General features: G+C 43.6%; 1 protein-coding gene across 2 annotated transcripts in view; it reads right to left on the reverse strand.

Moving 5' to 3' along the window:
* NKAIN4 (sodium/potassium transporting ATPase interacting 4) overlaps positions 1 to 21,646 on the reverse strand; it is a 53,822-nt gene that overhangs the window by 24,810 nt on the left and 7,366 nt on the right. For both annotated transcript variants that reach the window (XM_085314182.1, XM_085314183.1), the window contains exons 2-3: positions 2,197 to 2,334; positions 950 to 1,030 (exon numbers count right to left, since the gene is read on the reverse strand). In XM_085314182.1, the coding sequence (XP_085170308.1) occupies positions 950 to 1,030; positions 2,197 to 2,334 (219 nt within the window). The remainder of the gene's footprint in view (positions 1 to 949; positions 1,031 to 2,196; positions 2,335 to 21,646) is intronic.

Here is a 21,646-nt window from a genome sequence, read left to right on the forward strand (position 1 = left end):
CCTCATTAAGCAGGCAGCAATACTTAGCTTATCTCACCTTCAAAAAGCTTCACAGATACTAACTCACAACATCCCTGGACAAGGGCCAAGATAACTACCACTGTTATTATAGAAGAATTAACTCAGGAAAGCTTGCATCTCCTTCCAATGCTGCCTCAGAAGAGATGCTCAGCCTTCAAAAGCTCTCTCTAGTTTGTTTTTTTTTTTTTTTTTTTTTTTTTTTTGTCCAACTCAGAAAGAGGTCACTCTTTCAAAAGATATGATAGGAAACACTTTGCTTGAGGCAGCAACAACCAGATACCTACCCCTGCTACTGAACTGTGCTAGGTCTCTAGCAAGACTGGGAGGGAGAAAGATAATAAGAGAGGGTCAGTGAGGGAATCACAGGAAGGTACTACCTGGCCACAGCTCTTCTCTGGGACCAGTTGATAGAGAGACCCTGTAGCTACTACCCCAAGGGTCTTCCCCTCTAAGTCACACACACCTTCTGAAGGTGTTATCACAAGGGCATCAACCATAGGCTACAAGCCAAGTAGGTTTTCCTCAGTCACCACTGAATCACAGCTGAGAATAAACCTTCAAACACCACCTCCCCTCAGCATAGTTTTGTCCTCAGACTAGCTCTCACACTTAAAAGCAAACACAGTTTATCTCCCACAAGAGCCAGGGCTTATTACAGTCATTAGCTGCACTGACTGGTGAATGACCCAGAAATCAGTACTTGCCCCCCCACACCAAACTTTTACCATACAATAAGCACTACTACTCCATCCCTAACAAAGTCAGCCCCCCCACCCCCATAGGCAAGGGGGTAGGACGTGCTCCTAGACAGGCCCCTACCTCTCACCTTAAGCACAGGGCAGCCTTCCAGTTGCTCTCTTAGCTCACAGCTAAGCTCAATTCCCTTTAATACAAAGGATGTAAAATCACCCATAAAGCCCCTACTCACCTTTGAGAGTCCTCCCACTTCTAAGTAAAAGCAGATGATGAAGATGTTCCAGGTGACCCAAATTGCAGTCCAGATGGCATACTAGAAAGGGAATAGGAGAGAGAAGCAATAAACATTAGGAAGTCACTGCAATTAGCTCACATATATATGATCCAGCTGGGTACAGTTAAATGCCCTGAGTCAGCATTGCAGTCACTCTCTCTTCCTCTGTACATGGGATTTTCTTCTCTTATTTCCCCTGGCACTTTTCTTTACAGCCTGGGCTTCAACATCCCCATCTTCCTTTTCTAAGCAGAATATTCTAATCTGCTTCCTGAATTCAGGAGCTGAGGGGCTTGGCAAGGCAGTGTATCGTCCCTGTTACCTGCAGCACTGCAGCCAAGTTCCTCAGTGGCATCCTCAGCACAGTGAATTTAGAGCCACTAAGACAGGCTGGCATCCAGTAACTGAGGTAAAACACAGAACCTGGTTCAATAGAGCTATACAGAGGTTTCTTCTTTGGGGGCCCGTTCCCTCTGTGTGTAGGTTGGAGAGGGAGGCTGGAATGGAAACAGCTGTTTTGTTAATCAGAGCAGAGAGAAGGACTCTGAAGGGAGCCATGCTCAGTCTGATGGGATGATAGTGTCTGATCTGGAGGACAGGCAAGAAGAAAAGTTAGGGGAATAGAAAACTATTTATGGCGTTGGCTGAGTCTGGAAGGAATCTTCCATTTAGGAACGCTGCCACCAGACATGCAATGTATGACTTTCCAATAATAGCCTAGAGAGTCTTACATCAAAATAGGGAGACCTTCTGCTGTAAAGAGCACAGGTGCTGTAAGGACAAGTAATGTATGTGCAGGCAAACCTTATGACCAGGCTGCTACTCAGCTGTGAGAGCACTTCTCTGTATGCAGGAAGTCCCTTACCTGGTTAGAGACACTGTGTCAGAGCAGGTGGAGGAACCTTTGATGCATATTTGTCCAGGATCTAGTTCTCCCTCTCTGCTGTGCAGCATCTAGGTTTACTGGGGTACCAGTATCAAAAATCTAAAGTCTTCTGAGTTTGCAGTAAGTACAGCAAAAATGCAGTAAACTGAACAATGTGTTCCTCAGCACTGCCAGGCGCCTCCTGCTAAAACTGTTTGCAATGCTTGTGCCTGATTTCCAAAGGGCTTTGCTCAGGTCCTTATCACTTGCCATATTCCATCAGAGCTGAGGTTGTGAACGGATGTCAGTGGCTCTGATTCATAAAACAGATGTTACTTACCACTACTATGTAGCGAGGTCTATATTGAATAGTGCCAAACAGGCCAAGGATAACAATGATGATGTGGAGGAAGTTGGCTAGAATAGGAGCCCACTGGTATCCCAGGAAGTCGAACACTTGCCTCTCTAATGCCGCAAGCTGGAAGGGAGAAGGAGAAGATGAGTTACAGCTTCTGGACTCGTGACATTCATGCTCGAGGTTTCAACATGCTTGCTGAACAAATCACTGCAGCAGTTGAAGATGTTACTCCCTTCTCAATGCAATTTACTGCCAATGCGCAGGGTCAGCAGGACAGGACATGTGCCTGCACATCCCCTCTTCCACTTTGCACTATCCCACCTCCTCCCATGGCTAAGCTAACATGTGCTGAAGTGCCTAAGCATGGACACAGCCTCCATCCTGTGCGCTTTGCAAGGGGAAGGTAGCCCTGGTAGAGGGCAGAGCTGAGCAATGGAGTGCAGGAACATCTCAAATGGCTGCATCAGGACTTTCAAGAGGTTGTTTGTCAGAGCCCTAAGCACCACTCCATCGTTCCCGACACTGATCGTGTTTCTTACTCTCAAGCACTCATCCCTCAGGGTGGGAGGGAGGGGAAAACTCTTTTCTTTGCTTTCTCCCAGCAGAAAATGCTGCCACTCAGCAAAGAAATTCTGCAAACATACTGGTTTTCCAGGAGGACAGACTGTGTTCCTCTTTCACATTAATAACTTGGTTCAAGGCTAAAAGTATATTCTAGAAATAAATCTCCATTACTGTTGAAGTGCTGGGCCTGATTTTCAAATCATATCTGCATAAATATGAATTTTGATTTGTAACTATCAGCTGGGCATCAAACAAGCAACTGGTCATCTGGTTCAGAACTGTTATGCATGTAGCTGTTAGAAAAAAATAAACATGCAATCTCCTGCCAGCCCTTACATCCTCACAGCCTTGAAATGTTATGTTTATAGGTGAAACAGAGAGTGGAGGGGGCAGAATGGCACCTGCAGATTTTCCCTGAATGCCCAGCCTAACACAGAGATCTTCTCCTTGCTAACATGGTTCATGCTCCCCCCTGCCCTCCACCCCACCCGGGGATGTTCCTGACGCTAAAGCACAGCAGCAGATTTTCCTATCAGGATAAGATTTCAAAGTGCATTTAATTATCCGAGTAATATACTGGGATTTCATTATCACATTTCATATTTATTTTCATCTTAAAAAATCATTACAGTTTACCATTGCTAGTCAATATTAATTTAACCACTAATTAGATATTAACCATAGATGATCCTGGTCTACTATGTGTAATCAGCTGTGAAATGTGACATCTTTTTCTAGCTTGGCTTTTAAACAGCAGCTGGGTGCCAAGCACTGGGGTTTCCATACTGGCTTAAAACACTTAAGGACACGAGTGGTCACAGGTGCCAGTGAGGCTGTACAGTGAGGGAGGCCACCTATGTCAAATGACTATTACTCCTCCTTTTCCCCAAATTAGTGGGGAAATCACCTTCACACCTCTCTTGGGGTAAGAAAGCATTGCGATTCTCAGGACTATCTTGGAGATTCAGCAAAATCTGTATTTCGAAGAAATACACAGCCTCCCCGGCTAGGGGAGACCAGTCAGCGCGGCGGTAAGCGGCTCTCCCTCGCTGGCATCTCTGGAAAAAAAAGGGGCGCCGAGAAAGGAGGGAGCCAGACGGAGGCAACCTCAAACACCGCCTCTTCTGCAAAGGAATGAGTCTTCGAAGCGCCGCACGCTGCCCCGTTCTGCTCAATTCAAACGGCCTTGGAAGATGCTGTGAAACGTGCTATACGGCCGCGCGCGGCCGGAGCAGGTTGGGCAGCGCTCAGGTCGCCGTTCAGCTTGGTCTCCCACCGAGCGCCAGAGATTTTCTGTATCTCATCAGAAACGGCAGTAATAGGTTAAACGCCTAATCTTTCAGAAGGGGATTAGTGCACATACCTTAACGATATTTGGAAATCTTGAATCCTGACTGGCTGGCAGTAGGTCGCTTGACTGTGACCACTTCATCCCATCAAGCATTTAATTGGCTTTGTGAGTTACATTAACACAGGCACCTCGGTACATCAATTAGCCGAGGGGACGCAATGGGTGTGTGTTCTAAAGAGATAACACCCTACCACTGCCGAGGGGATGAACTGCTTAGCTTCGCCTCTTGCCTTCAGACCCCGAAAAGAGGGATAAATATAGGTCCTTCCTATCCATGCCTTCTTGCCATGAATGTTTGCTCTCAAGAATCTAGGCATCCACGTCTGGAAAAGTGTTTCCTTCTCACAAGTGAGCATTTGCTGTTAGGGTCATCTGAAAGGGAGAAGTTGTGTCTTCAATATCTCCTTCTAGTGATGATGTTTACTGGCATGTTTGCATGAGGTGAAACATTGGTTTGTGAAGTGGGAGGTGCCCAATAGCCCTGGAGATGATCCGTGTGAGTCCCTGCAATGTGGGTGTGAAAAGACCTCTTGCACAACCCACCAGTCATCTTTATCCTTTCATCCTGTTGCTTTGTCTCCAGGTTGTTTCCATCCTGATTTACGTGCCTTTTCCACTTTCCCTGCATTTTTAAATGTTTTTGTGTCCCTGGGAGCTGCCAGTGTGACTTAGCTGGTGCAAGGCACCTGCTGTGCCTGCCTCTGGGTTCAGCTAAGAGAAGAAGGAGCCTGGGTCGATTCCCTTTGGTGTGATGTGAGAGCTCAGACAAGCTGTTTCTTCATTTGTAAAAATGAAAGCAATTTTCTGTAAGATGTGTATTGATGACAAGCTCAAATGTAACTGATGAAACTCTTAACACTGTCTTAGTGACATCCAAGCAATGAGTCTGTGCTGCGATCCAGCTGTCAGAAACGCAGCCCGAAGGTACCCTGGGCTTGTCCCTACTGACCCCAAGAATCCAGGATAAATACAAAAACATTCACTAAAAATGAACGGATAAACAACCGTTTCACTCATCACGCTACTGTTGGGTGTGTATAGCACACCCACTAAAAGCTGCTGAGATTTGTGGGTAAACAGGGCTGATATTTGTGCTAATGCAGTCTTGATTTGGGATTGGTAACAAAGCAGAGGTGTAGTCTTACTCTCCAGATCTGGCTCCTTAAATCTGATCCAGAAAGGGCATGGACCGAATTTGTCCCTGTCTATGTGTAGCAATGTACCTGCACCCTCGTACTGAAGCTCTCTTGAATCACTCTGAACTTGAGCTTACGAGATTGCCTAGTTGAGCAGGAGAAATGCCATCCTTCTCTGCTGCTGCCGTCGAGTTACAGTAAAACAATATTCTTGCTATAATGCCCTTTATGATGATTCACATGGTTCTATTGAGAAATCCTATTATATTCTAGGGGTATTGGTTGTAAAGAGAAATTTCACAGATTGTGATGCTGGTTTCAACCTATTCAAAGCTGACAGGACCTTTCCATCAGGGAGGAGAAATTTTTCTTCTTTATGACTATTCTTATTAAAAGTAGGATTTCTTTTGCTCTTTTTGCTTCTCTAGACAATAGAACATTTCTACCTTTCACTCCTTAAGTTAAATGATTTGTTACAGTACTAAAATCAGAATAGTTGCAGCAGACTTTCCTCTCCTGAAATAAACCACATTTCTGCTGATGTGAATGAAACTGGGAACAGCAAACAATCCAGTGAAGCAATTGTTAGTCAGGCAAACAAAACAAGCCAAAGCTCTCTGTCGGGCTATCCTTCATTTATATGGCCAGGAAATACAAGAAAGGCAGAGATGCTGTTGTGCAGTTTACAGAAAGTCCTGCCGTATAGCTCACACAGCGGGAGCAAAGAAAGGCTTTGTGAGCTGGCAAGACAGGACATGCTCAAGGTCTTCACGCTATTAAAACTCTACCAGGGAGGGAAGCTGCAGCTGAGCTGGAGGGGAAGTTTGCTTGGTGGAGCCTACTGCAGAACAGGATAATGACCTTAGAAAACATCTCAAAATGTGGAACTGCTTCTTCATGGCAGGTTCAAACCGTTCAAATTATGTTTGTGATGGCTCTGGCAGGACCGTGTCACTGTTGGACGCTGATGCCAGCAGAACGGTCTGAGCTGATTCCATATGGCTTGGGGGGGCGAGGGATTTATTTAAATTCTCATCCCCCAAATCTTCTCCAACCCAGCAGCCTCATCTTTGTCTTCTGTTTCTCCTGTCATGTTGGTAAGCTGAATAGTCCATCCTGTTCCCCTTGTGCCTCCATACTACTAAGGAAGAAGGAAAGCTGTTGAACAAGCTGGAGTTACCTGTAATCCTTTAACTCCATGTCCTTTATACTGTACTATCAAGGCCATTTTATCAGCTAGATTTGCTCTTCTTAATTTATTAAGCTTTTAAAGCCTTTAATCTTATTTGTTTTGGATCGGTGTCTTTCACTGCATTTCTGAAATCAATTGGGACAAAAAATAACAAGTATCCCCTGCAAGATTTGACATGACTGTACTAATGTATGAAGATGGACAAAAAGCCCGAAGATGGGTACAGATAGGCAGACAGGATGTCCTGGACAAACACACGCATATATCCATCTGTGTCGGTTACTGCAGGAAAGCTGCCCTTATATTTTCCAACCTTAACTTTAATTAGGGGAGTTTTTTTTATATTAAATGTTAGGAGGGAAGTTACTAGTGCGCAGTAAATGGAGGAAATGAGAAAGGCTGATCCTATCGTTACAGGTCAAATAGCACTTGAGAAAGGGACAAGGAATGTTATTACGCAGTGGCTTAATAGTAAAAAGATTTCTTCAATAAATTCACTGAATCATCTCAGTTTCAGTTTTCCAAAGTGCTAATGGCTCCAGCTGTTTTGTGAGGTTTTACAGCGAATTTTGAAAGGCAACACACATGAACACTGTGGGTTCAGGTTTTACTTATGTCAAGGTCTTCTAGCTCACCCTGCAGTCAGCTTGACAGTTTGTTCTTACTGGAGATAAACATTCCCCAAATCCAGTGCTATTTAGCGTTGGGAGTTCATTTTAGGTTTATCTTTGTTTTTGCCCTATCTTTGTGATTTGAGCTCATTAGAATATCACTTCTTCCACAAAAGGTTTAGACTTTTGAGGAAGTGAGCCTGAGGAGCTATAACTGATGGCTTCAGGTTTTGACATATTAGAATTTTCCCTGAGAGAGATATTCCCTGCAAAAAATAAACAGAATTGTTTCATCCAGAAACTTAGAAAAATTTCCATTTGGATTATAAAAAAATCAACTTTAAAACTCTTCTCCATCTCTTTGTCTCTTAACACAAAAAGGACAGACAGCTGCACATACAGCTCAAACCCCTGTGCTGCCCTTGCTCAGTGGATGTACACAGCTGCCTTGGATCCCTGAAGATATGTGTGTGTATCTGCAGCTTAAATACAGACCAAATTTGTGACTTAAACTCCCATATTTACTTTCCCTTTCGCCTGAACTGAGAAAGAGCCTCAGCCAGCACCTCTCGCTCACCACTGCACGCCTGTGATTTGCTTTCAAGGCTGATTCCCTACTCGTTGATTCAGCTTTTGATTTCCTGCCAAATGGCTTTGCTTTTTAAGAAGATGCTCTTTGTCTGTCTACTGTGCAAACACCATCAGAGAGGCCAAGACTATCACTGAAAAAGGTCACTGGTCTTTTCTTGGGGGAAAAATTACATTGATTTCCTGAGGTATTTTGGCCAAGCAATAGTTGATGACTTGAGTTCAGGGCAAAGTCACAGCATTTCTATCCCTTCAAGACATGAAATATGGACAAAAATGTGATTCCAACTAGCAGAAAAAGCAGGATGAAAGTACAAAAATCTTGCATCATTTAAAAATACATCTATTCGGATTTTGAATGCAAGAATCTTCATTTTTTGTTATTTCAAATAGCAAATACAGGTAAATACTTGGCAATACTAGACACCTATCTGATCTGCTACCTTACTATCATTATACTATAGTCTTCTATACAATTCCCTTGCTTTTGTAAATAGTGAAGCAACGCTAGACAAAAGAATCCTAAACCCAAGCCCCAGTATGGTGAAAATACTAGCAGTGAGTAGGAAACTACCTTCTGTGTGCCAGGGCCTGAAAAGCAAGGTGAAGATTTTTGTGGTACAACAAGTCTACTTCTATCACTGTATTTCTAAATAAATATCAATGGTCATAATAGTTGTTTAATTAATTTATCTGAAAAAGAGCAGTTGTTCACCAAGCCGCAACTTCACAGCTCCTTAACTGAGGTGCTAGTTCTGCTAGGCACCACATCCTTGTCTCTTCCCAAACTCCTCTTGCACTAATGCACACTGCATTCATGAAATCTCATTTTTCTTCAGTAAATGTTGTCAAGGAAACCTTCCTTGGGGCCTTGTGATCCACAGCTCCTGTCCCAGCATCCCTCACTGAACCACAGAGGTCAAGAGACTAATTGAACAGGAGGTCTCTGTTTGTCACTTTGTCACTAAGACATGTTTGGTCAATACAGCCACTGGATATAATAAACCCTGCTCCCTGCTCGGTATGGTCCATTTCTTCCTCAGGAGCTGTTTAAACCACCTTTATTCACACAGACATTAGAGATGTCTCCAAAAGTAGATCTTATGACTTTAAATCATTTATGTTTCAGAAGCAACCTTCTGTTGCTCTGACAGCTTGCAGGACAAATGCCTATGAAATCCTCCCACAGAGTAGCTGCAGAAGTTACTGTCCCTAGCTGTGAGCCCCCACTCTGCTGCACAGTCACTGTTCTGTGCTGAGGAGCTGGTCCTGAGGACTGGTCCTAGGGTTTTATGCTCCAACAAACATAACCTCTAGACTGCGCAGTGTGATAAAAGTGACAGCTGAAGATCAGACATGTCTTCTTCCCCAGTAACCTAACCCCAGTTAAGGTCCAGCAGAGTGGCTGGACAGACTTAACCATTCAGCACAGCTCAGCACAATTTCTCTGCTGAAGCCCAGAGAAATGAGCTGTTAAACAACTTGGTGTCCAGTTCTCACTGTGTTTCCTGTCCTTCTGGCTGGGCACTCCTCTGCTCTGGACTTTCCCCTCCAGGGTCACTGTGCTACCTGACAACTACGTTCTCAGGAGTGCTGGTGCTTTGACCTTCATCCCTATACTTTCTGCTGCCAATGCCTTTCAGAAACATCCTAGCTATGAAGATACGTAATGATTCAGTCCCACATGCCTGAAAGCTGCTTAGTATTCCAGGAAAGGCATGCTCCTTGGTAAACATAAGGGATAAGACTGGCACCAAAGTAGTGCAGAAGCCTGTTTATTTGTGTCTTGTGATATAAGGCAGTAGCTGGTAGTACTTTTTCTAGCAAGCCTCCATGGTTCATGGTGCCCCACAGCACAGAACATGCCTAGCTGCATCACAAGCATTGCAGCCTCTCCTGCTCTTCAGTCCTCTAAATGGAGTGGGTAGCAGTATAGCTGAATTAGCTGGTTTTGCACATTAGGTTGCAGAGGAGGAAAGAGGTCACCCAGTATGGTCTGTCTGTCTGAAGGCGCTCAGAATACAGCTTCCTAGGAAGAATGTTTGAGTAAAATGATTGCCCTATTGCCTAAGAATGACAGGTATATCTAGAGAAAGGCCTATGTTGCCTAAACTTCTCCCAATCTGGGATCAGCCACATGCCTGGAAAGGCTTGTGCTCTGTACATCCCACATGGCCTCTGGCCTGTTTGGTCTTCTTGGACTACATCTAGCCCTCAAGGCTATGCTGGACTTGAGTGGTTGCAAATAGATGTCTGTGCAGTAGGATCAGATACCTGAGCTACTCTGTTCCCTCCAGTCCTGCTTGTGTCTCCTGATAGCATCTACTTACTGCATGCTGCTATGATTGCTGATTGCTGAGATTAGCAATCACACTAAATTAATAAGTAGGTGCCTTTGTGATCCAGACAAAAAAGCACTCTGACAAGAATGACAAACTTGTTCTATTTGTAACCTACATCAACACTCAGACTCAAGTTTCCCAAACATAATTATTCAATCTGTTGTGCCCATAATCCCCTCTCACCCTGCAGCCCAGCTTTTTCTCCTCCCTCAGTTTCATAGCTCAGCTTTGGCTCTCCAGCTAAAGCCTTGCTACAGAGAGGAGGCACTGGAATGAAGGGAACATGACTGTACTTACAACAGATACAAAATAATGTTTTCTTCTTCAACGAGTGCCTGAACGATTTGTTAGCCAGATACACAGTGAAAGTTGTTAGGCACAGCCTTATCTCAGATTCTGGCTCCACATTTCTCTCAGTCCTGGCTTTTCCTCACCTGTTGGACAACTTACGCTCCTAGCTTTGTCCACCTAGTTGGGCTATCTCATACTGATGACCCTGGGCAAATTTCTTTTTGCTGCTCCCCACAGACAGTGTCCTGGCTTGCTGGATAACCCTAGCACTACAGGGGGGACCTTCTCCCATCAGTAGCATGAATTTCACTGTTGAGCCAAGTATATTAAAGATGTGCCATTAACTCACCAGCCATTTCCCAGGGGAGATGTGCTACTGTTTATGAGGCCATCTAAACACTATAAAGTCTATGAGGCAGAGCAGTGTTAGAGATGAGCAGGAATTTAATTTTCTAATAGAGAGATTTATTTCCCACCAACAGGGCATTATATTCTGTGATCTCTTCCCTTACTCAGCCAGAAAAGGCTACCAAAAATTTGTGTTTGTTCACATGTGGGGGATGTTGGGAAAAAATGAAACACCAAAATTAGCAATGGGCTTGTCCAGACATCATAAATTTTCCATTCAATATCACTGGTGCAATGCAATGCTGGAATAGATGACTGGCTAGAGGGACCTTATACCCTCTGGACCTATCTTAAGCATTGTCTGCTTACTTAAAAAAGCCAGCTAATAACCTGGTCTTGGAGCCCTGATGTTCAAGGGAAACAGCAAACACATTGATACGACTTGTCACTGTTCGGGCCAGGACTGCTCAGCCTGTCTTCTAGCGCTGCAGCTCTCTGGAGTCTCATGGATGTGAAGCAGCTGTTTGGCAACAGCTCACAAGTGCCTGGGAGCTCTCAAGTGCACTAGAAAGACTTAGAAATCATTCAGGGGTTGGACAGAAACTCAAAGGGTGTATGAAGGCCATGTGGTATCAGTTGGACTTCTCCCAGATTTAGACAAAATTATTGTTATTCTTGCTATTTTATAGACACTTATTGCAAACTGCAGCTTTATTTCGTTTCTGGTTACCCAAGGTTGAATTCATGGCCTTAAATATTCCAGTGACGATTTCCCAAAGAAGGAAGAAACTCCTGCTTCAGGCTCAGAAAGCCGAGCTCAGTTCTTCCTCCGTCCTGTCCACACACACAGTCCAAGAAAGAGTCATTGTGTCAGTGTCACCAAGAACTTCCCCTACCTTTAGCTTTATGGGCAAAACAGTTCACATTCGATGTCCCCTGCAAATCTAATTCATGGCTGGCATCTCTAGGAATTTCTCCTCATGAAGGCTCAACTGTGACCTGTGAGTTAGGAAAACGCCTCTCTGAGAACACCTGAACCTGTTTTTCTCACCCAGGAGAACAAAAGGATAGGAGTTTCTTAGTGAACACATAGCATGTCCAGCAAAGCCCTGCTTTCCACACAGGTCTGTGTATAACAGCACTCCTGAAATCAGCAGGTTGCTTTCCAGCCCATGTGCATAAAAGGTCTCTGCATCGCTGGTCTTTTGTAGAAACTCCCTAGGTCCTTGGCTATGCTACTTAAAATTCCCCACTCTCCCCTTTGCTTGATGGTGAGAAGCTCCATGTGCTTCTCATCTCCCCGTCCCCTTCCCCCTCCAGGCTGAGTCGGCGGCTGCTCTCCCCACTGCCTCATTCCTGCACATTTTAACAGGAGCTCTCTAGTAGCTGATCCCCTTAATTAGGTCACGAATGGATCACGCGTAAAACACTTATGCAGGCCAGGAAGAAAAAACACATGCCAGCTCTGCAACTGGGGTAAAGCTAGGGAAGGGATGGATGTCCAAGGTGAAATAACTCCTCAAAATTTTGTCCATGGGAAAGAGCAGCACCCTGTTTCAGCTTCTGCTCAACAGCTGGGTCCCCCCCTTTCCCAACACTGTCACTAAGCAGTAGTGTTGCTTTAATTTCCTCTTGCTCCTGCTGCAGTGCCAGATTGCTTGGATATTCGTAAACAGAAGGAGTTTAATGAAAATTATAATTAGAGCCCTGCGGTGCTCTTGCAGGTCGCTTTTACACTGGGCTGCCTATTTACATTACAAATCAGGCTGGTGTCACTGCGGAGTCTACAGTAACAGAAGAGAATTCATTAAAAGGGAAGTGTAGGGTGGGTGAGAAATGGCAAAGGAAAAAAATGATATTGTTATTACTAATAATCTAGGAAATTGGGATCTGCCACAGTCTTGCTGCAACTTCGCTCCTAGAAGAAAAGCCCATTTGTAATCGTCCTGCAGCAGGAGGGAAGAGAGAGTGACTGCTCAGAAATTTCCACTGGTAATAAACGGACCCTTTTTCATAAAGCATCTGTTTCTCATGAAAAGCAAAGAGGCAACAAAGACTTTATCTGTTGCACTCGGATATAGAAAAGTGCTCTTAGCACTTCTGCGTCCTAAAACATAGCTGTAAAGTTGTGGAGGTTGGGGAAGGGAAACACATGAAGCCAGAGATGGATCTCTCATGATTTTATGGCTTTCCCTTTCCAATTGCCAGGGGCTACATGTGATGCTTCTTGCTCTACTGTGATACCATGAGCAGCTGCTCCTCAAGAAAGGCAGAAGCCGGCATTCAGTGAAGCACTGAAGCATTTGCTAACCTGAAGCACAATGTACATCCAGCTGAAGTCAAGTGCTGAAGCACTCCGCAAAATCTGGACCTGCCTGAGCAGGAGAGAAGAGCCAGTGAGGAACAACACGGATGCTGCCTGCTGCTGGGTATCGATTCATTGACACCCAGCTGGGCTCAGCCACGCAGACAACCCCAAAGGAGTGCTACCTCCAAATATCGATAAGTCTCCTGAATTTGGCTCTGTTTCCACTGCTTCCACTAATGTATTCCAGTTACTGCACGAGTGTTAATGTTTTATTTTCCTATCTCTATTATGGAAATAGGAATAATAACCTCTCTTGACACAGAGGATAGTTGGAGAATAAGGTTACGTTTGTAAAAAGTTTCTTTAATATTTCATGCTAATGTATCTGCAGAAACCATCTCATCATTATAATGGTGGGTTTTTTGGATCTCAGAGTGGCATTTCAGGTTGGGGACCTTCCATCACTGATCCCAGCACCAGCCCCGTCACCCTTCCCTTCCCTGTCGTGTCACAAAACAGGTAAACTCACCCTGCCTCCATGCCTGCAGCCCCCAAATTTCAGCCCTGCTATGGCTTGTAGATATACAGACTAAATCCTAGCGATGCCCAGCAAAGGATGCTGAGCGAATTCACCGGTCAGGCACCCCAGCGCTGTTTGGTTCAGCTATTGATCTTACCTTGCCCTCCACATTTAGAGGAAGTAACTTTAATCTAATAAACAGTTGGAAAGTCAGGACAGAGCAGATGAGCTAATATTGCAGAAGTGATCGGATTTATATATCAAAACGGACCCCTCTGCACGTCATGGCAATATGCAGACAGTGTTCAGGAAAATTAGAAGCTGGAGGTGTTTTAGCAGTTTGGAGACAAATGGGCCAAACAATTTGTTTGCATTTCATGTATGATATCATCAGTATGAAATGACCCAAAACTGTGACAGCCGATTTTTAATCATGATTAGTGAGAGTGTAGGAATTATTCATTGCAAAAAACTAACAACCTAAAATGAAAATGTGTTTATTTCAGTGAAAAAAAAGGACAAAAGAAAAATTTCTCTTGGAAATTTATAGTTAAAAAAGTAACCATTTTTCAACTGAAAAATAAATATCAGTGAAGAAATACTGACAAACTTCCATGCCTGTCATCAAAGCATTAAATAAGAGAGAGATATGGAGAAAATAGCATTTTGGACATGAAAGACATTTAACAATTCAGCTTTTGGTTCCAGTAAAATGCTTTTGACAGGAAGAGTTTTAAATTGGAACAAACAGGAAACAACTATTTTGTTACAAATAGGGACTGTCAGAGGCTTTCAGGCCACTGCAGGAATTTTCCAATAACCACACTCCCCACAAACAACTTCCCTTCTGCACAGTGGCTAGAAAATGCATCAATCACTATGGATTTTCATCTTCTGATTGCTTCACTGGAAGGAAATTGATTGTACTTGAATAATTGATTAATTACCTTAGTAATTACAGGTAACAAATCTACATTCCATTGCCTCCCTTTAGACCTGTAAACTAGGGATTTTTTAAGTTTTCCAGTCACACTGGGAAGCAAAGCCAATTTTGTGTCCCTCTATAGACTGATCCTGATGGAGCTGCCACCCACTTCTCCAGAGTCACTAATACCCTCGGCACAGCCGCAGCGCTGTGCCCCCAAAGCTCTCGGAGCTCGGGGAACATTGACCGGCTCCTCGGCTTCTTCCTTCCGCTGTAATCTCCACTAGAGAGTTACGGAAGGGAAAGCAGAGCTCCTGCTCTCCTTTTCTTAACTCAACAAAAGTGAGAAAACAGAGACGCATTAATAAAAAAATACCTAAGTACAGCTGAGCTCGTGGTAAGTTTAGGTACACATCCGAGGCTGAATTTCAGGCATGCTGCTTCCCCGTTGGATTGAGCAGCTTGTGAAGCGCACTCTGCTCTGGGTAGTTCTTAAAGGGTAGCAGCACATCTCTGCTTCAAACAAGATTCAGTGCTAGAAATGAGTGCTTTAGGGCTGAGAGTCTTGGGTTCAAAGTATAAGTATAAACCTTGATGGATGTCACTAAACTTTGTATTTTTCCCATTCTCACCACTACCGGAGGGATTTTCCCATAAAAATCAGCTATGGTGCACTTGAGAAAGGGTGCTATGCAAGGGAAAATTCTCATTAGGGATTTACTAGCAACACAGATTCATATTAAAAACCCTAAGATTCAACTAGTTCTCTGAATTGTATTTACTGCACTGGTCACATTACTTCTTGTGTAGTAGCTTTTGCTTTTGCATTTCAGTCCAAGTAGATGATGCAATGAGACCCATGACATTCACATTAATGCAGGTTAGGCTTTCCAGCAGTGTAAATAAGGCTTCAGTACCTTTTAAAAAGCACTATTTTTAAAGGAAAGCCTTTTGAGTGAGGGCTGGAATGGGGTTATTTTCCACATGACCAAGCATCAAAAGGAGAGCAGCAGTCTGGTCCATACTCTTATCACCCTCCCTGAGTCACCCACTGGATAGATTTGTCACAAGGTGAAATAAGAGCAACTCCTCAATTTATTATCATTTTCGACTTGTCCTCCTTAATGCAGTTCCTGCCAGGATGAGTTTGCTGTGGGAAAGTGGAATGAAACCAGGCCTTTCAGTTTGCTGCTAAATAGGACTGGGGGGAGGCTGCCATGGGGGAGGGAAATCGTCCTCATTATAAGGGGAAAATGTGCAACACGGAGTTTTCATCGGATGCTGCCCAGCCTTCCAATTAGGAAAGCTGAGACAAACAGTGGTGTTATTATATGTAACTGTTCATATAATGTCACTCAGCCATTGTTTATTTTATGAGCATAATTTATCTCTTCTGTTGTGCTACTCAATTTGTTTGGATTTCCAGTCCGGTCGAGTGTCTCTGTTTTATTGTATACATCTTTTGGCCTCCCACCAACCGACTCTCCAATTAAGTTTCCAAGAGTGTCTCACAATGGCCAGGCCCCTCCTGTGCTTCATTTTTCACATTACGTTTGCGTTCCCTTCATTTCTGCGCTATTCTCCCAGATCGGCTCCTGCCCCTCCCCTGCTGACTCGCTGCTCCTCAATGGCTCATGGTTTATTCAACAGCAAAGCTGAAGTTCTCTTTTCCTTCTCTTTTTCTTTTCCTTTTAAATTAAAGGCTTGTCAATAGACGCCACTTTCGGCACCTCTGGAGAATGAAATCTTTCTTTCATGACAAATCTGCACTGGATGACAGCAGTGCAAGAGTTTGGTGACCTTGCATGGACTGAACTCCTAACCATGGGGCAGTAGCCCAGAAGCAGTGCACTCCTGAACTCTCGTATCTCCTCCAGCCATGAGGAGGGAACAAAGACTTGCCTTCTATTAACGTGTATTACAAAAGCTGCATCCACACATTGCCCAGCGGCTGTCTCCCTCCTAATGTTACCACTTCCCTTGCAAGTGTGGGACAATTCTTCGGTCCCCAGAATGATTGCGTCTTTGGCCTGTCATTACACCAAACGTTTTGACCAGTTTTTCCAGGTCTTTTAGTCTTCTTGCTTGCAGGTTTGTCTGCAAGGATTAGCTCAAACAGAAAAGTGCTACTCCACATTATGGAAACTGAAATCCTTGTTGCTTCATTAAGTTAATTCAAGGAAGTTTAATCTGGAAAGGCACTGGGTTGAGCTCCACTATTTTGAATGATCACACTACCCATGCATTGCCTCTTTCACTAGTGTAAATATACTGCAGGAGTAACAAGCAGTGTTATTCTCCTTAAGGTAGCAGGCTGTAGACCACTACTCTTTCTGATATGACCCAGCAAAATCCCATTGAGTTCTCAGCCCTGGATTACAGTTGAACAAGGATTTTTCTGCTGCATTCCCATTCTCATTCAGTCTGCCAGGACTAGTTTTCCCAAGATTTCTACTAGAAATTCTTTGTAGTCTCTCACCACCAAACACCGGGACGCCACTTGAAATGCTTTTTGTTTGTAGGTCAGCATCCAAAACTCTAAGCAAGGAACTTTATACGGCCATGGGAGTCACTACAAGGAAAAGATTTGGCCGATGTGAAAATTGAGATGCTTTTCATTCAAGGAAAGCATCCTTTGGATAAGTGTTCTGCAAAGGATTTTATGCCCTCCACCTCCTGTCACTATGAGCTGCTTCAGAAATTCATTGTACTTTAAATGATTCACTCAAGTATCCATTCAGCCCCAGTTCATAGATTGCAGAGCCTTTATTACACAGACATACATTTAGCACTGGAATAGTTCTCAGCAGTTGTAACAGCTCTGTCATCTAAGGAATAAAACAAAGAGCCATTATTCATCAGAAGGGAGACATAGTCTTTATTGTCTGAAGCCTTGGCGGAGTTTTTATATCACCCTATCTGTCCTTTCAGGCTGTCACACAACTCAGTTTTAAGCCATTTCAATGGTAGCCCTGGAACACTCCTGTAACTTCCCATTTCTAGCTTTCCAGACAATATTGTTTTAAACTGACAGCAGGGCTGATCCTAAGCACAGTGAAGATGACCAGTTACTTAAGACTAGGAAAGGTAACCTTTCCAGAAAAGCTAGAGGTAGATGTTAGTCTCTGGCTAGCTGAGTTACGAATGAAAATCATGCAGGATTCCTTAAAAACAGGAGGAAATACAGTTATGAAGAAACAATGGATAAGCCCAGATTGTGTGCACTGATTACATCCAGAAGATTTGGGTTTGGGCTCTGGTTTGATGACAGAAATTTGTGTAGAGTAAAGGTTCCAAGAACGCACTGAGCTGTGCGTAGGAGCTGTCTTAACCTGGTGCACAGCAACCCTCTTGGGCAGTGTCATGGTTTCCTTCACGTATATGCTCAAATGGAGTCAAAGGCATACTCCAGATCTCTGGATCTAACACCTGAAGGACTAGTACCATGAGATGTACTAAACATGAACCAACCCAGTGTCCTGCTTTGAAGCTGCCTGACTTCTGCATCTCTGGGAAAGAGCACTCTGTGGTACAAATGAGCCAATTAAACGCAAATGTAGCAACATCATTCACAAAACCAGCCACCATCACTTTTTCTCAGGCTTCTGAGAGTATTTGAGAATCTGTTCGTGTCAGCACAAACGCACGATAAAGAGCATGCAGAGAAGATACGTCTGAGAAGGTGTTCTGTGCGGGCTCTCACCAGCTGCCGGCACAGCGAGGCAGGCCCATCCTTCCTTTGAATGTTTCCTCACAGAATAATGAGATGGAAAATTTGAAGACCCAGAATATTAAAAAATGGCATCTATTTGAAAAAGAATTGCCCTTTCACAGCTTTGTAATTTGTTTTAAGATTGGCAATCACATCTCCAAACCCCCATGCTCACTTTCCTCCGCATGCTCAAAAAGCAGAGGGCACATAACAGACCAACTGTGAACTCCCGTTGCACTTCTCCCAGTACCCACTCTCCTTCCTGCAGAACAGCCAGCAATCTCCCAGGCTAATTAGCCAAACTATATTCTGAACATATTTAGCATTTCTGAGTAATTAGGATAATCAGATTTCTCCCTTAATTCTGTACATATACAACATAAGCATGTGTATTGTCTTTCCCACAATGATATCACAGAAAGCGTGTTGTCTACTGGACTTATGGATGCCAGATGCCTGTCAGATCCCGTTCTTATCTCACACATGGAAATCTGCTGCTACAGATTACTAGTAGCCATGGGAAATTAGGAACTAGGTTTGATTTAGGTAAGTAGCCAACAGTTCAGATATTCATTCAAGCTATCTAAATGTACAAAATCGTCAAACCTGGCCAGAGATTTGGCCTTTCTCTTCCCAGGCCCCAGGGAAGCACTGCAAGAATAGTTCTTCCAAAGTACAGTTAAATAGAGGACGTTTGGTGCAGGACCTCAAAGGTGTTTTGGTTTCAGTGAAAGTATAATAGTCCACCTGAGCTTGATGACTGATGTCTCAGAGTGCTGTCATTCTTCACAAGGTTAATTAGCAAATATATCTAGAGTTTGGCTGTCTGAGTCTGTTAGCTGGTAAACAAATACACATAGTTGCTGCCTCTCCTAAGGTCTTCAAGTAAAGGTCAAAGCTAGTCAGGCCAGATCAGCTCTATCTTGTCCTGCTGACATAAGGTTTTTGGTTCAGGAGCAGTTTCTCTCCAGCCCAGCTTCACTTAGTAATTCCTTCTTAAGGGGGCACACAAGTCTTCTAGGTGCCCATAATTACATTCTTCTTCTGGTCCTTGGAATATTTGGATTTGGTGTCCCCACACAGTGGGAATGTTTCCCTCTCAGTGGAGTATGAAGGGTCCAGCATCTCTGAAAGGGGGAAAGGGTACTCCTAGACACCATGGGCATGGAGGTAGGCACTTCTGAGTATCTAGAGTATAAGTAATAAGAAAGGAAAAATGCTTGCAACTACTTTCCACAAAAGGAAAAACATGCATCTGCTGAACTTCACATAGGAGAAAATTTTGCTTGTAGAGTTTACAGTATAAACCAGTATGCTCCCCATATGAAGAAACCATTACAGGACCATTGCTCAGGAAATGAAACACAGAACAGCATGCTTATTGCAGTGCTGTAGAAATAATGTCCAAACCTAGTAAATAAGAACAGAACCAGCCTGGATTTAGATTCCTAATGACCTCCAGGTAGGTTAACCTTCTTAGCACTAAGACTGAGCTCTAGTTACTATAGAGATAATTTTCAGGTAAAGCTGAAGACAGTGACAAACTATTAATTGTGGTGAGGCTGTTTATCCATGATGGATGAGCACACCACACAGAGCACTCCATGCACAGTTACACTCAATATTTTGTAGGTTCTATGTGGGTAATAAAATATTCCATCCTCTTCTTTATTGCCCTCTATCTCACCTTCCCTGTACAGCTGAAATGGCACTTACAGATGAATTTTTTCTGGGGAATAGCATTTAGAAAAAATAATTCAGAACCAGTCAGTTTAATGGGTCCAAAGCTGTTGTCAGGGTCACCATGGACAAAGGGCAGGTCCCTGTTCCCCAGAGAGGAGTCACAGGAGGTTCTCAAGTTTGCGTACTCACTGTAACTGTGTATTCATCTAAGCACCAGGTTTCATTTTGGTAAGTGTAGTCATCTCTTCAGTAATATTCAGTTCTTGCTCTTTAATGTCTTTCATTAGGATCACTGGTTGTCGAGTGCTTAGTAATGAAGGAGAGCATCTTTCTTGTTCACTTGCCAATTTCGACCTGTCTTTCTTAGGTCAGCAATGTCCCAGATCCCTCCAGGATGACATAACTATAGTGAAACAGCCTTGGGGAACCATGTTGAGGAAAGCAATTACATCACAGAGCAATAGCCTTCGAAACCTGGGACACTGAGCTCATGGGCAGCTGATGGGCACAGAAAAAGTGGTGAATAACCTGTTATTCTAGAGTTTCTAGTGTTGGATGAAAGAATTGGAGAAGAAAAAATAAGGGAGAAAGGGGCTACTCTACTGGCTTGAGCATGACTGGAGAGCAAGTGGAAAGCTGCCTGCTGAGCTGGCCAGTCCCTGAAAGGTGGCAAAGGAAGCTGGCACAACTCCTGATGTCTGCTTTCTCCAAGCAGGTGACGGAGGCAAGCTGTCACCTTGATTCCCACAGTATATTTTCATTAAGCCATGGCAGATGGCAGTGGAGGTCACCATTTCCACACCATCATCCTCTCGGCTGAAAGATGTCAGAGAATCTGACACCTCAATTACTAAAACTAGATTCATCCAAACAATGTCCAGGAGGAAGGGGAAAGGGAGATCAGAAAAGCTGCTCCCTTAATTTCCATCAGTCCTCACCTTTGAGAGAAAATCTGGGATGTGAGCTTCCCTGATAAACAGCATATTTGTGTCTGACATCCTGACATGGAAGCAGCTGTGCTGCGAACAAGCCACTGACACCAGGAAAATAGCAATTATATCCTTGTGGAAATGAGACCAAAAAGCATCCCTTGGAAAAGACAGTTGATGTAAATGAGCTACAGCGAAGTCCAGAGAAGACCTATTGATCTCACCCCAGCTGAGAACTGCTGCTTGTTCCTCTCTGGTTGGTGAAACTCAGAACACAAAGTGAAATAAAACTTGTGTTCCTCATCTTAAAGTGCTCCTCACTTTCAGAAGTGGACCCTGGGCTCAGTTAATCCAATGAGAAGCCAGAGAAACATCACCACTGACTTCCTGTGTGTATCATCAACCACAGATGTGATACCCTAATGAGAAGCAACATCTTTCCTGAAGCTTCATCTCAAAGATTTTTGTTAGATATTTAATGATTTCATTTTTTCTCATTCTTATTTTAAACCCTGCTTTCCTGCTATTATTTTAGTACAACTATTTCTCTACTCTTTGATAGTATTAATCCCTGCCTTCCTAATCCCCACTATTATATCTAGTAATAATACTGCCTATGAGAAGATGAAGTAAGATTCTGACCATCATTAAAGCTCAATAAACTAGTCAAGCAGAAGTCATTTATTATTACTTTGAAATCTCATGAACTTCAAGGTAATATTATGAGTCTGGAATGATTGCGAAATATTCAGATAGGCAGTTTTGCAGGGTGTTATTTACTAAATTTTCTTTAACAACAAAAATACTGTAAGTGTTGGCCTACAGCAAATAATAGATGAACTCAGGCAGCCAACACACTGCAGGAGTACCCAAGCCTGCATTCTCTCTTTGAGGAGCTCTCTTCTTAAACCCCAACATTTAGGAGCATCAGC

This window comes from Rhea americana, unplaced genomic scaffold, assembly GCF_003343005.1.
Source record: "Rhea americana isolate MKP2758 unplaced genomic scaffold, rheAme1 scaffold_4, whole genome shotgun sequence".
Lineage (NCBI taxonomy): Eukaryota > Metazoa > Chordata > Aves > Rheiformes > Rheidae > Rhea > Rhea americana.